Genomic DNA, 15,627 nt, shown 5'->3' on the forward strand with positions numbered 1-15,627 from the left:
TTCTGTGTAACTCCAGTCCTATTATGTTCTGTGTAGCTATGGAACTCTGCAATTATTGTTTCGATTAATCCTTAATTCTGTACTTGGGACACAATATGCACATTGAACAAATATTGCTTGGTCTGTTTTAGAAAGAGAATTAGATAATGTTTTGTTTCTTTTCTCTTTCAAAGAGTAACTGCAAGCAAATTCATTTCCTTGTGAATATAATCTTGCAATATAGTGGTTAATGCTGGGGCCTGCGAAGATAGGGTTATCAGATCTGGGCTGCCTAAATTGAGACAGTTCCTAGGGGGCAGCAAAGAGCTGGCTTTCTGTGTCTCTTGTCTACCATCTAGTGGTCTGGATTTTTGCAGCCCTCATATCATAGCTCATGACTAATGATGCATTTAACCCCTCCCTCGGTCTCAGCCTGGTCCTCTCCTACAATCATGAGAAGCCTAACATTGATACCCATGGTCATCGTTCAAGTTCACCATAAACCTTAAACCAAGTGAATGAAATTCAGGGTGTAATTATTTACATTAAAATTATTTTTAATAATTTTTTACCCCAAATTAATTAAGGGATTACAGGATCATAAAAAGAGAGTTTCATCTGATACACTTACTTTAAAAATGTCCTGCTTTCTGTGTAAAGATATGGCTTATGATAACTACATATTTGTTTTTATTTTATACATCGGCATAGAACTGGAGCAAAGCATTCAGGGTGAACTGCAGCCCTTCCTACCTACCATGGAGGCCCATCAGGAGTCTTCCGTGTTCCTGGTGAACATCTTGGAGGAACTGGATACTAAGCAGAACTCCGTTTCCTATCAGGACCTTTGCAAATCATTATGTGCTCGATTTGACTTGTCCCAACTGGCCAAGCTAAGGAGCGTGCTTTTCTATACGGCCTGCCTGGATCCCAATTTCCCAGCCACTTTGTTCAAGGACAAAATGAGGTGCAACGTCAACAGTCAACAGTCAAAGAAGATTATGGTAGCAGCTGACATTGTGACCATCTTCAACCTCATACAGATGAATGGGGGCATGGCTAAGGAAAAGCTGCCCACCACACGAGAGAAAATAAGGAAAAAAGATTCACTGGACTCTTGCCGATCAGATACCGAGGTGTGCAACACGATGGACTGTGTGGTTAACTGTGAACTGCAAGATGGAGAGTTCAGCAGGGGTTATTCCAGCAAGAGAGCTTCCAAATGCAGAAAGGGTGATTGCAAAGACTGTCCTCCGTTTGTACCCACTTCAGAGATGAACATTTTGCTGGGGGTGAATAAGGACATGAAAGGCCGAACAGCTTCTCTTGACCGGCTGCAAGCTTTGGCAACCTACACCATGGCCAGTTCTCCTCCCTGTGAAATGCAGAGCACTTACTTCCCCATGAACATTGAAACTGAGTCCATCTCAGACCAGGAATCCCTGCCTCCCAGCACGAGCATGAAGGAATCCTTCATTCCAAGCGACGAGCCCTTTTTGATGCAGTCATGTGTGCAGAAGCGCAACATCTTCAAAGAAGACTTCCATAATCTCATCACCATTTCACCCAGCTTGATGTCGCCGCCAGGCAAAGTGGATGATGAGCTTGGGGAACCCCCAAGCCAAAAAGAGACCTCCAAGCAGACGTTCTTCAACCACAGCTTTGAAATACCCTACAATAACCAGTATCTGAACCCAATTTATTCTCCTGTTCCAGATAAGAGACGAGCCAAGCACGAAAGCTTAGATGATCTTCAAGCTTCTACATATTTTGGCCCAACAACTATTCTTGGGCCTCAAGAGACAAAACGGTGGTTGGGAAAGCCAAGCAAATCAACGCCGTGGCCAGTCAAGAGTTGGAGTTTGAACACAGAGGAAGTGCCTGATTTTGAAAGATCCTTTTTTAACAGGAAACAGCCAGAAGAGAAGGTGCAGTACCACAGTTCAAAGAGTCAGCCACCCAACTTTCCTGCTTCTGAGAGGCATCAGCAATATCTCAGCTCTAAAGAACAGCAGTCCATGATGCAGCCCAATTATGGGGTCAAACCAAATGGGCATAAATCCAAAGATATCCCCTCCATCTTAGAAGTAGACAAGCACGAGCCCATCAAAAAATTTAAAGACAAAAGCATTAATTGCACTGCTCTTCAGCTTCAAAGCATTGACAAAACCAGTAATGTTGGGACGCAGACAGATCGGCAAGGACTGGAACACAAAAAATTCAAGGAGATGACCCACCCAAACCAAAGTAAGTATGGTGAGCGACACTCCTTGAAGCAATCTGATGACGACTCTGAAATTGTCAGTGATGACATCAGCGATATTTTCAGATTTCTGGATGATATGAGCGTCTCTGGGTCTACAGGAGTGATACAATCTTCTTGTTACAACAGCACGGGCTCGCTTTCTCAGATCCACAAATCTGACTGTGAAAGTTCCCCCGAACACCATTTAGGTAAAATTTCCAACGGAAATGCTGGCCACAACCTAGACAAAGCCTCCCGGCTGGAGATCAGCAGCACAGATGACGAGCTGAAAACCAGCGTCTGCAAACTGGTCCTAAGGATTGGGGAAATTGAAAAGAAACTGGAATCCCTCTCCAGTGTCAGGGATGAAATTTCTCAGGTCCTGGGGAAGCTAAACAAACTGGATCAAAAGATCCAGCAGCCAGAGAGTGTGAATGTCCAGCTTGATCTTAATTCCTTGACCAGTGAGATTCCATCGGAAGACAGCACCTCCCCCAGGATTTTTTCATGTCACAATTCGTCACACGGGGGCAAGCTGGAAAATAATCCAGACTGGTGCTGCTCGGATGCCAGCGGCAGTAACAGCGAAAGCCTTCGTGTCAAAGCCTTGAAAAAGAGCTTATTCACCAGGAGGTCCTCGAGATCTTTAACGGAGGAGAATAGCGCCACTGAATCTAAGATTGCAAGTATTTCTAACTCTCCTAGAGACTGGCGCGCGATCACTTATACCAACCAAGCTGGCATCACGGAGGAAGAGATGAAAGATCGAAGTGGGAATGAAAACAAAGACTGGCATCGGAAATCCAAAGAGGTAATTCCTTTCTTCCCCAGTTTCAACTCAATCAATAATATGTATTTCATTAATAAATAAATTCAATCAGTTTTTGCACAGAGCTACAGTTGAGGTGTTCTCCGAAGCTCCTAATACTAATACTCCTGTGTCCAAAGCACCAAAGAGGTGAAAAGATTTGCCGATGACATCACTGATGCCCAGTTGGGGGCTCCCTTAGCATCTCCATGAAGATGCCCACCAAAGGGGGGTCCATTAATCTACTTGTAGTCACCCACTTTCGGACCACTGGGTTGGAGGGAGCGGGAGCGTGTGACGGGAGCTCACTCCACCCCCACAGCAGCAACGGGTCTCCAACACTTTTTTGAGACAATGTTTTTACTCCTTTTATTATTATGTCTGTGTAAAGAAGCAGACATTTAAAACAATGAAAGGCTGGGTAACATTTTTGTGTTTGTTTGCCAGTCTTGATTACTGGCAACTACCTAGAGTAGCCACTTTAGTTTTCTTGGGAAGATTTTGGAAGGGGTTTGCCATTGTCTCCTTCTCAGGGCTGAGAAAGACTGGCCAAAGACTGGCTTTGTGCATAAAGGAGAGCTAGAATTCATAGTCTCTTGTTTTTAGCCTGATGCCTTAACCTCTACTCCAAACTGTGTCTCTTTGGGTGTAAATGGGTATGTTTAAAAATGTGGAAAAGCTTGAAAGTGCACGCAGGATCTCCTTTGCACATCAAACCCTTCATGCTGAACCCTTCCAGAACAAGCATGCATGCATGTTTCCATTGTTGTCCGATCAGAATCCACTTTCCACTAAGGATCCCCACCCGACTTTCATACCTTGTTGCAGGCCGATCGGCAGTATGAAATCCCTCAGCCATATCGCCATTCCAAACCACCCAAAGACGGTTTCCTGATAGAGCAAGTCTTTAGCCCTCACCCTTATCCAGCATCACTCAAATCACATATGAAGACCAACCCTCTTTACACAGACATGCGCTTGACAGAGCTGGCTGAAGTGAAACGAGTACAGCCTTCGTGGACCGTTGAGGAATACACAAGGAATTCGGGAGAGAAAGGGAAGCTAGCTTCTTTGGACCTACAGGTGAGATATATTATTTCCTCTTCCTGGGGATCTGCTTCCGTCTAGGCCAGGGGTAGGCAACCTTGGCTCTTTTATGACTTGTGGACTTCAACTCCCAGAATTCCTGAGCCAGAATGGGGGAACGATGGCCCCTTCATGACTCGTGGACTTCAACTCCCAGAATTCCTGAGCCAGCATGGCTCAGCTTGGAAATCTCTCTCTTTCCCCTCAGCGTGGCTGGCTCAGGAATTCTGGGAGTTGAAGTCCACGAGTCATAAAAGAGCCAAGGTTGCCTACTCCTGGTCTAGGCAGATCCTACTGAAAATGGGGTATGACTAATAAATGATCAGTAAACAATTGAGGGCTCCGTATTAAATGTCTCTAATTGCTTTGACCCTTGTCACCCATTGCTATGATACTAAGAGATGTCACCCAGTGCAGTTGGCTAGCTAAAAACAGCAACAGTTCTATGCTATGTTACATCAATCATGACCATCTTCAGAGCCCCCCCCCCCTTAAAACAGATTCATACAAACAGAAACAGTTTCAGAGGAGGGCAACAAGGAAGATTGCTGGAGTGGAAGCTAAGAGAGTCAAAAAAAGAATGGAAATTGTTTAGTTTTCAGAAGAGGTGATACAGTGGCACTCTTCTAGTATCAAAAGAGGGTCACCCAGAAGAAAACTAGGGCTTCTTCTATCATCCTAGAAGAATGCTCTTGTTATGATTGCTCCAAAAAGGCAATTCCCAACCAGAAAGAATAAGAGCAGATAAAACCATAGAGCCAATATTAAACCAAAGTGACCTGTTCTCTTTCTTAGCATGCATGCAACAGAAGAGTGAGAGGCATCTTTTTTGAAAGGGGTGCATGCTTCTATTTGGACTCCTCAACTGAACACAAAATTCAACTGCACAACCTTGATGGCCCCTTCCAGCTCTGACCTTATGGAAGAATTCCACATTGCTTATTAAATATGTCATATATTTATTTCTTGGCTTTTTTTTGAGCCATGATCATGCAGTGGTTAGAATGCAGTATTGCAGGCTAACTCTGCTCACTGCCAGGAGTTCAATCCTGACCGGGTCAAGGTTGATCCAGGCTTCCAGCCTTCCGAGGTTGGTAAAATGAGGACACAGATTGTTGAGAGAGCAATATGCTGACTCTGTAAACAGGTTAGAGAGGGTTGTAAAGCACTGTGAAGCGGTATGTAAGTCTAAGTGCTGTTGCTAACTCTGCCCACAGCCAGCAGTTCGATCCGGACTGCCTCAAGGTTGACTCAGCCTTCCATCCTTCCGAGGTTGGTAAAATGAGGACCCAGATTGTTGGATGGAATATGCTGACTCTGTAAACCACTTAGAGAGGGCTGTAAAGCACTATGAAGCAGCCTATAAGTCTAAGGGCTGTTGCTATTGCTATTTTTATAAATTGGTGCCATTCCCCACTCATTTTTGTCAACCCAAATTTGGCCCCTGTTTTGATTTGGGCTCTTGATGAGAACCACCCTCAGGTGTCAGGATGCAAAACCCCGACGGGCTCTGATGATGCTGGCTTTCCACAATGCAGCTTTTCTTTAGGATATCGTGGGGATTTAAAATGGCTACTCCTAGCCAGCTGGCCTCTGGAGGCTACCTAAGCTTCCATGGACTGATGGTAGGCCTTGCTACCATCCACAGCTGATGAAACAGGCTGCAATTGATGGCTTGCCAGTCGTACAGGTTGGCTATCATCCCAAATTCCGGAGGGACTTTTTTTTTTTTTTTTTGGGAAACCACAGTTATCTTCCTGCTGATCTCCCTGTAGACAAGATACTTCTTGCAGCTTCTATTGCTCAGGTGTCAAGATTTGGAATTGATCAGCCCCTTGGTGCACCAACAGACTTGAGTGGCGGAAAGGTTCAGTCACAAGGTGTTGCTACGATTTGACTCCAGGGCATCTTGTCAGCTGTTTTTAGCAAGGCTGCCAAATTAAAAGCAAGAAGAATTGCAACAACGGCATGTGAGATTGCCGCTTTAGAGTGAGTCTCCCTGCCTGCCTTGGTAAATTTGGGAGCAGGACAGTCACGGGAACTGTGATGGTTAGAGCTAGCTCTGAGACTGCACAGGCTGCAGCCTGAGCTTTCCATTTTTCTTTTGAAAAAAATCAGAAAGCTTTCAAATACAATAGTTTTTCTTTCCATCCTGCTAACTGTCACCCTGGCCCGAGATGCTGCTATCAAAATCACAATATACTGCCTCCAGATCCTTGGTGATCCACGAGCCTTTTTTCATTTTCGCAGATTTCCTGTTTATTTGGGATTGAAAATTGAACCATACAGTCACATTGGGCCTCTTACAGATATATCTTAACCGGAAAACCCAACACTCAACATTTAAAATTAAAATTGCAGCATGTTTTTTTTTTTAAATTGGGGACCAATGGAATAAGTTCATGCTGCCTACAACTGTAAAACAGATTAATAATAACAGAATGTTATTTTATTGGAATTATTTGCTGCAAATCTCTGGAAATTGAGGGCAATAAGATGGACCAATCTTCATTTCATCTGATTTTTTTTTTAAAAAAAAAAAACCCATAGTCCTTTGATTGCCAAAACACAAGAGCATTGTTCAGAATAAATTATTTTCACTTTCGTAGGGGGCTTTGAAGTCCTATTTTCTCCCAGGCACTGAGCCAGGATGCTACCTGAACTACATATACACTTTTGGAGTTAATTGTCTCTGGTGCTATGTGTTTTTATGGATGCCTTATTTTGCATTTTGATACTTTTAAAAATTGGGGGCTTTAAAAACTGATTGAATGTATGAATGAATGAACGAACAAACAAACAAACAAATCTATTTTTCTCCCCCCCCCCCGAGTTGCATTGGGTGAAAATGAATATGTTTTTATACTTCTTTCAGTAAAAAGGAATTTTGGAGACTGATACCTTTCCCAAAGAAAAATGGGGAAAAATCGGATCTTTTACAAATGCCGTTTCTTTCATTCATGTATAAGCCACCTCAACTGCCAAAGTAACTTTAGATGACATGCAATAAATTAATACATTTTCATAACAAAAGAAAACCAATAAACCAGCAAAAAAAAACGACCCAAGAGAATATTTGAACTGTGGTGTCCTTGATGCTCTCTTGAGTGTGGTTTCTTTTTCTGCAGATCTTTCATTACCCAACTCAGTAACTATCGTAAGCAAACACCACTGTCGGCTGCCAACTGATGCTTGCTTGTGGTGCTTTGCTACCATGTGGTGACAGTCTGCCATGAACTCTGGGGAGAGGGATGGAATACTTGGGGGAAAGCGAAAGTAATAACTGCTGTATCTCCCCGAGATGCTGCTTCAAGGGTCACCAGCTGGGAGAAGAATTGCAGCTGCACACCAACTAGGTTTGAAGTGTCCATTCTCAAAACATGTTACTTAAACCTGATTGGTCATGGGGGGGGGTCAGTGATGGGAGCCAGTTCAGGGAGTTGAACTTAGGGATTTTGTCATATGATTCTCAGTTCTGGCTATGCATTTCTTGAAAGACTTGACTTCTAATAAAATTATACTTTCTCAATAAATGGAGCCAAGGATCGTTTCTATGTAGAAGTTTAAGTGCTGACAGGTCTGACACCTATCCACTTCCAGCAGTGATAATAATAATAAAGTTGGAAGGGACCTTGGAGGTCATCAAGTCCAACCCCCAGGCAGGTAACCCTATACCATTTCAGACAAATGGCTGTCCAGTCTCTTCTTAAAAACTTCCAATGCTGGAGCATTCACAGCTTCTGGAGGTAGGTTGTTCCACTGGTTAATTGTCCTCACTGTCAGGACGTTTTTCCTTAGTTCTAGGTTGCTTCTTTCCTTGATTAGTTTCCATCCGTTGCTTCTTGTCCTGCCCTAAGGCGCTTTGGAAAATAGCTGATGATGTTATCTATTTAGGTAATGAAAGAAAGAAAGCAAACAACCAAGCTCAGAGCACACCCAGGATCCTGCAAACTATATTTTAGCCTAGCATGCTGGATTGATCTACCCAAATTGTGAAGTTGGCATATTTTTGCTCAGCTAGCTAATGATGTATACAACCAGCGAACGATTTATGGTGAGACAGGAAGAAATCTAACAGATGGAGAAACTATCTTTTAATGTCCCCCCCCCCTTTTTTTTGTTTTTAATTTCAGACTCAAGAATCTTTGAATCCCAACAATTTAGAATATTGGATGGAGGACATCTATACACCAGGGTACGATTCGTTAATAAAACGCAAGGAGGCTGAATTCCGAAGAGCGAAAGTTTGTAAAATATCTGCTTTGATTGCAGCAGCTGCTTGTACGGTTATTTTGGTCATTGTGGTCCCAATATGTACTATGAAATCGTGAATCCCACGGTGGTCGAATCAACACCTGCCTTGTACAGATCTTTGCTTTGGATAGCCCATGGATGTTTTAACACACTACTCTATGGCAAAAAAAAAAAACAAAAAACCCCAACCCAACTTTCCCACTAGTTGGGAAGGATACATCGGATGATCCCAACAAGCAAGCATGCAAAGAATTTTAGGTGTTTCTTTTTTCTTTTTTTTTTAAATGTATTTATTTTAAAGAAAAAAAGTACAACATCCTTTTAAACCAGCAACAAGCCTCACAGACTTAACGGTGCCTCGGTTTAAATTTTTACACGTGGATTTTCCCTGCACCCTCTGAAGATAAGAGAAAATATTTCCTGCAACTGGAAATGGATGAAGAGCAAAAAAAAAAAAAAGTGTTTGCCTCCCTCTTCTTTCCTGTACTTTTATACTGAATTATATATAGATGACTCTTAATCCTTGTACAATATGCATTTATCACCCAGAGAGCAACACTTAGCGTTTCCTGACATGTACACTGTCTGAATGTATTGTGTATCCCATTTTGTCACACGCTCCTTATGGGTTAGCTTTCGAAAACAGAGTGTGTGACCCTGAGGAGATTGTGTGTTCCTACATTTGGAATTAATAAGGGCTGTTTGTAATCTGGTCTTGCCCTACAAGTTCCTTTGAGATTGTCCCGGGGTACAGAGGTCAAGTGCCATCTGCTGTACACCAAAAAAGGTTGTGTTGAACAAGCCCTTTCTGAGAGGGAACATTTGCATAAATGTCACATTTCAAGAAAAACCTGCCATATGCCCTGCAGTCCTTCGATTCTGGTTTTGGTTGTTGTTTTTTACCTCCGCAAATGGTACCTAAATGCCTTCCTTTCATCCTGTTTTGGTCATCTGAAATCGAATGACTTCCGAGAAGTGCTTCTTGGGCTTGGCACTATGAGCAAGAAAGTGAAAACGTTCTAGAAATCCACCCTGGTTCCTTTTACCTGTTGAAGGAGGCCATTTTAAACGAGAATAATTGTGAAGGCAAATATGTGTGTCCTAGGAAGTGATGGCGAACCTTTTAGAGACTGAGTGCCCAAACTGCAACCCAAAACCCGCTTATGCATCGTTGAGGGCCGGGTTGGATGTGGCCCATTGAGTGGGTGTGACCCATTGGGTGGGCATGGCTGCAGTGGTAACGGCATTAAAAAGTTCAATCAATTCCAACTTTGCAAGATCTTTTTTTCCCCGCGAGAAGTTGAAATTGATTGATTGATTGAACCTTTTTTTTTTTTGCACACGGTGGCGGAGGCTTAAAACTAAAAGGTTTTATAAAACCCAGCTGAAGGCCTAGGACTGGGGCGACAGCGCGTGTGCCCACAGAGAGGGCTCTGAGTGCCGTCTCTGGCTTCCGTGTCATGGGTTCGCCACCACTGTCCTAGGATAATATTGCAGGATCCAACATGAGCAAAAGAGAGAGAGAGATTAGAGACAAGTTGCCTGAAGATGGGCTCCAGATTGAGTCTGAAAGCTCAGAAGGCAAAACCTCTGGTTTTGGTGACCAACCCAGATTGGATCCTGTAGCACAGAGGTCCCCAACCTTTTGGACACCAGGGACCGGTTCTGTGGAGAGCAGTTTTTCCGCAGACTGGAGGGGGCATGGTTTTGTGTGCTGCCTCCATTCGGGGGATGGAGCTTTGCTTGTTTGTGTGGACCGGTTGCTGGCATGCCGTTGCCCAGTACCCGGTCCATGGACCGGGGATTGGGGACCCCTGCTGTAGCACCATTGTTGATGTACACAAAGGGAACAAACAGTCATAATTCACACTTTAGTACAGGGGAGCAGGTCATCTGTCATGGAGTCCTTCTATACGAAACTCATTTTAGACCATTTTTGGCAATACAGTATATATCTTAAGCCAGGGGTCTTCAAACTTGGCCCTTTTATGACTTGTGGATTTCAGCTCCCAGAATTCCTCAGCACAGCGTGACTGGCTGAAGAATTCTGGGAGTTGAAGTCCACAAGTCATAAAAGGGCCAAGTTTGAAGACCCCCTACCCTCTATCTTAAGCCCTGACTCAAATATGTAGAACACCTGGCTATGTATGGGTGGGCAAGGTATTCTGCAGCTAGGCATAAAGTGGTGCTTCTCCCAATGTATCTTTCGAACATGTTCATTTGAACCCCTCTTTTGTAAGAAGCATCTTATGCCTTTCAAAATGCGAACCAATAGGATTGTAGTGGTGTCCCCCTGCATTTGGCCACCAGATTTTCATTTTTTTAAAAAAAAAAAATCACAAAACTTGAGTGTTCACCCAACACAACTAACCAAGTTCACCTTAACCAAAGTGGCTAAGGTACTGTGCATGTCCCAAAAATGGGTGAAGCCAGTTACCAGGTTAAGCAGCTTAGGCAAATGCAGACCAGGATCAGACCAGCAATATGACACCCTTGAGAGCCAACTAGCATATTTTGTATTCTTCATACATATCACTTAGATCAGTGGTTCTCAACCTTTCTAATGCCGTGACCCCATAATACAGTTCCCCATGTTGTGGTGACCCCCAAGTGGGTGTGGCCACCAATAAGAGGGAGTAGGACAGCTAGGGAAAAGGGAAAAAATGGCGGACAGCCTTGTTTGGCGACCCCCGTGAAATGGTCGTTCGACCCCAAATGGGGTCCCGACCCACAGGTTGAGAACCACTGACTTAGATGATTTTGATTTTTTTTTTTTTAAAATGTGCACCTTAGTAGATGATTTACTTCGGGAAGATGAATCTGCAGGGAGATGCTTATTAGATGCTTTGCAGTTGTTTTTTTGTTGATTGTAAACTTGTTGGCCAAGCAGGATTAATTCCAAACGATTTGTGAAGTGACTTCCAGTTCGGCCTCGTTAGTTATGGATCAATGGAAGTCTGGCCAATACTTCAGTGTGCTATCTTCAATGTGTTAACAGAAGGTGTTCATACTCACTCACTCCCTAGTTCCTTGCTCCATTCCAGCTAAATTAACAATGAGAAGTTCTATGGTTTCAGTTAGGAGTTGAGGCAAGGCTAGCTTTAGCTCACTTTGAAACCCTGAACCTGCTTCAGAGTGGAGCAACATGAATCATTGTAGCCTGCTGGTTGTGCAAATTGTTCAGGTTGCAGGGAGGTCTGATAGAAACCATAAAGACATTGGGAGAATTACGGAGTCATCAACCAACAATGCAAATTATGTCGTTTGTGTTAGCCACATCATTATGTAAAAAAAAAAAAACTACTTTGCACCATGATGTCATAATAGACATAGTGTCATCTACTACCTCTCCTTGTACATGCCCATCAAAATGGTAATCAAAGGGAATAAAGTGAATTAGATCGCATGTAATCATCCAATTCATGGTTCATCTATTCCAGCCTCTAGTCACAATACACCTGGAATACTGCAGCCAATTTTGGTCACCATATCACAAAAAAGATGTTGAGAGTTTGGAAAAAAAATCGAGAGAAAAGCAACTAAGATGATCAAAGGCCTAGAGACCAAAACATACGAAGAACAGCTGCGGGACTTGGGTTTGGCTAGTCTAAAGAAAAGAAGAAATAGGGGAGACATGATAGCAGTGTTCCAGTATCTGAGGGGCTGCCACAAGGCAGAGGTGGCCAGGTTGTTCACCAGAGACGTAGAGGGAAGGACGAGAAACAATGGTTGGAAACTGATCGAGGAGAGAAGCAACATGGAATTAAGGAGAAACTTCTTGACAGTGAGAAGAATTAACCAGTGGAACAGCTTTGCCTTCAGAAATCATGGGTGCTCTATCACTGGAGGTTTTTAAGAAGAGACTGGACAGTAACCTGTCTGAGATGGTATAGGTTAGGGTTGGACTAGGAGGGTTGGACTAGAAGACTTCCAAGGTCCCTTCCAGATTCTATTCTATTCTATTCTATTCTATTCTATTCTATTCTATTCTATTCTATTCTCCATTCCATATTCTATTCTATTCTATTCTATTCCTTTATTCCAATATAACCACTGTTGGCAAAGGTGTCTTTCACATCCAAGTTCTTTTATACCTGTATGAACCATTAATGATGGAAGTATCATATGTGAGGACAGCCTAAATTCAAGGGAGCAAGTCTGTCCTTCTTACTGGCAGTCTTCACTCCATACACTTGACCCAGTAAAAACACTTGCTGAATCGTTCTTGCAACCATCATCCTAACTGGATCCAAACCCATCATTTGGGAATAGGATCCCTGGCCATTTTCTCCAGGAACTGCCCAGCATTCATGAGCCCTGGCTATTGGAATTCTGGCTGAGGAATTTTGGGAGTTGAAGTCCACAAGTCAAAAAAGGGCCAAGTTTGAAGACCCCTGCTCTAGAAAGCTGAGGAAGTTAACAGGGAAAGAGAGATTTGTTTTCAAGAAGATTTGCTTTTATTCCACCATTGTTGCACAGCCTGCTCTTTCTGCTACGTGTTTTTATTTCTGCTATGTATTCCAACAGAAATGCATAAGTTCCTGGGCCCTTATGTTAATGACCCAAGTTTCACCCACAAATGGGAAATGTTGATATTCATATGGTACACACTTCATTAGGAATTAATGCTGTGCAGAAAAGATCTGCATAACGAGTGTTATTTTTTAAAGAGAGAAGAAAACAGTCATCTGTGGATTCCTAATGTTTTTTTTTCAAAATGACCAAAACAGCATGACACAATCACGTCATAAGCTCTGCCTGTTTGAGAGTGTGTGATCTTATGACATCTAAAAAAGAGGTACTGCAACTTTGTGGGGATACTTTCAGATTCACCCGATTACTTTCCATATTCTTGTCATCTCAACAACGTTAGAAATGTTTTTAGTTTGGAGGAGCTATCCCACACAGTCAATGTATCTGTGGACAATTCATATGGGGACTTTGGGTTGGTCCACATCCAGACACAAAACATTTCATAGGGAATGTCTACCTACAGCTGATTAAAGGTTTGAATGCCACGTGCCCAGGCTGGTCTCCCTTGCTGGATCAAGGTGGCAACAGAATGGGATGAATAAAAATTCAACTTCCCACCAAGATTTGTAATTCAGGAAAGGTGGTTCTTGATTTTTTTTTAATTTTGATTTTTGCATAGTAAGGCAGCAGTAGCTTGCCTTTCCTACATTGTGTTTAGTATTGTGTACCATTTGTGTCAATATCAGCAACAACAGTAATAATACAGCTATAGATACTTTATAATCCGTGGTGTGATTGGAAAAAAAATGTACTGGACAATATTACAATAATGCCAAGCATATTAATATTTTCTCTTTTTTTGTATGTATGCCTTATGAATAAAACACAGAATAAAAGGGTAACCTGAAAAGTTAATCAAGTCATATAAAAAAAAAATGGGACCATTGCCACTTCTGGAACTATGTGCTATTGACGTGAAAAGGACTTACTTCTGAGTAAATCTATATAGCAGCCTTTTCTAACCTAATGACCTCCAAACATGGCAGATGCCCATTATCCCAGCTGGCATAACCTCTGTTGACTGGGCATTGTGGAATTTGAAATCCAAGCTGTGAAAGACTGACATACTATATAAGATCCTCCTTTTGATCAGGATTGCAACTGATGCTTATTATCCCGGTGAAGTTCAATGGAAAAAAAAACAAAAACAACCACATCAAAATCACTTCTGGGACAATAATTGCACCAAAGTCTTGCTGGGTCCATTTGTTGACTTGGCTTTTGAGAGCCAGGAAGTAGGAATACGTTGATTTTTTTTTCCCCTCTGAGTTTGGGAATATTTTGTTTGTTTGTTTGTTTGGTTGTTTGACTGGGGCATTTGGTTACTTGTCAGATGCAACAATGCCTTTGTTTTATAAAGCTACTGTACAACGTGGCCTTTCAGTTCATGAAAATACGATATCAAATAAACTTGAAGAATTGTATGCGTCCTTTGAAGTCCGCCTAATGAAACAGAAAAATTCATTTATCACCCTGTCACCTGATAATGTTTCCAGGGGCATCAAGACACAAAGCTGCAGGTGTGAATGGTAGGGAGGTTGGAATAAAGGCACACTCTATCTTGATTTGGCAGGATTTTTAATGGGACTTGTGTCAAGCAGATAATAAGAAAACTGAAACTGATGAAAGATGAATTTATAATAATAAGTGCCTGCAAGGGATTCAGAGCTCCGGGAGAGGTTGCTGATCAGCATCAAAATATTTCAGTGGACTGATTATTTTCAGACTGTTGGTTTCAAGAGTTATCCAGGGATCTCTTAGTCTAAATATAAAAGGATAGGCCAAAAGAAATCATTCCCAAATATATCAAATGCATAACATTAAAAGCTAACACAACATCCCTCTTTCTTGAATGTTTTAAGCTACTTTAACTCCTCATTTGAACAGCTTTCAGATGCTTGCCTCAAAGGTGCTTTTTTCCATGAGACAGCTTCTTGTTTTTCTTTGAAGACGTTTCGTTTTTCATCCAAGAAGCTTCTTCAGCTCTGACTGGATGGTGGGGGATGGAAGGATTTATACTCCTTGCAGACAGCTGGTCATTTGCCTTCTTTTAGAGAGTCGTTGAGGCCACCTGGAGGCTTGTCTGTGCCTTCAGGGTCACCTGAGTAGTGCAAATAGATGTGGAGCCTTCTTGGACTGTTGAAAGGACTGTGTTGTAGACTGGAGATAGATGATGTCACATCCCTTCCCCTCTGTTGAGAGAGGGCTGTTCAGTTTTGACACAGATGGCCTCTTTCAAACCAGCAATCCGCTCTGTCCAAAATGTGGACTTTGCTGTCTTCGAAAAGCGGTCTTTGTTCAGATGCTTCTGTGGTTCAATTCATGGGATCCAGAATCAATCATTCTTCTAGTAGATGTTTGAACCAGGTTTCCTTCAGATATGTTAGACTGCAGCTCCTCAGTTAATCACCTACAGCAGGGGTCCCCAATCCCTGGACCATAGATCGTCAATGGTCCACAGCATGCCAGCAAGTGGGCCGCACAAACAAGCAAAGCTCCATCCTTGGGATGCAGGCAGTATTCAAAACCACAGCTCCACTGGTCTGCAGAAAAACCTTTCTCCATGGCACTGGTCCCTGGTACCCAAAAGGTTGGAGACCTCTGAGCTATGGATTGACAGGCAGAAAGAATCAGGATCGTTCATGTAGGTTTGCAGCATAAATGGTTTATTGAAGTCTATACACAAGAATCTGCTTAACTAATGGCCAGTACTAAATTGTGC

At 42.6% G+C, this 15,627-nt stretch overlaps 1 protein-coding gene across 2 annotated transcripts; it reads left to right on the forward strand.

The window, feature by feature from the left end:
• Window positions 1-418: 418 nt before the first annotated feature.
• On the forward strand, window positions 419-8,747 carry LOC120316071 (major intrinsically disordered Notch2-binding receptor 1-like). Of its 2 annotated transcripts, none has more exons than XR_005558862.1 (3): window positions 419-3,035; window positions 4,003-4,115; window positions 8,252-8,265. XR_005558862.1 is itself a non-coding variant. In XM_039361254.1 (3 exons), the coding sequence occupies exons 1-3, from the start codon at window positions 618-620 to the stop codon at window positions 8,447-8,449; spliced, it is 2,871 nt and encodes a 956-aa protein (XP_039217188.1). In that variant the 5' UTR covers window positions 419-617; the 3' UTR covers window positions 8,450-8,747. The 2 variants fall into 2 exon arrangements, 1 of the variants encoding a protein (XP_039217188.1); XM_039361254.1 differs by having other exon boundaries at window positions 3,861-4,115; window positions 8,252-8,747.
• The last annotated feature ends 6,880 nt before the right edge of the window (window positions 8,748-15,627 follow it).

The sequence above is a fragment of the Crotalus tigris genome, unplaced genomic scaffold, assembly GCF_016545835.1.
Source record: "Crotalus tigris isolate CLP2741 ecotype Arizona unplaced genomic scaffold, ASM1654583v1 scf7180000019222.88723, whole genome shotgun sequence".
Taxonomy (NCBI): Eukaryota; Metazoa; Chordata; class Lepidosauria; order Squamata; family Viperidae; genus Crotalus; species Crotalus tigris.

What these genes read in the sequence shown, in the direction of transcription:
- LOC120316071 (XM_039361254.1), top strand. Translation starts at nt 618, where the DNA reads ATGTCCTGCTTTCTGTGTAAAGATATGGCTTATGATAACTACATATTT. An exon ending in GGCATCGGAAATCCAAAGAG is followed by an intron (nt 3,036 to 3,860) that starts GTAATTCCTTTC and finishes ACCTTGTTGCAG; the next exon opens with GCCGATCGGCAGTATGAAAT. An exon ending in TAGCTTCTTTGGACCTACAG is followed by an intron (nt 4,116 to 8,251) that starts GTGAGATATATT and finishes TTTTAATTTCAG; the next exon opens with ACTCAAGAATCTTTGAATCC.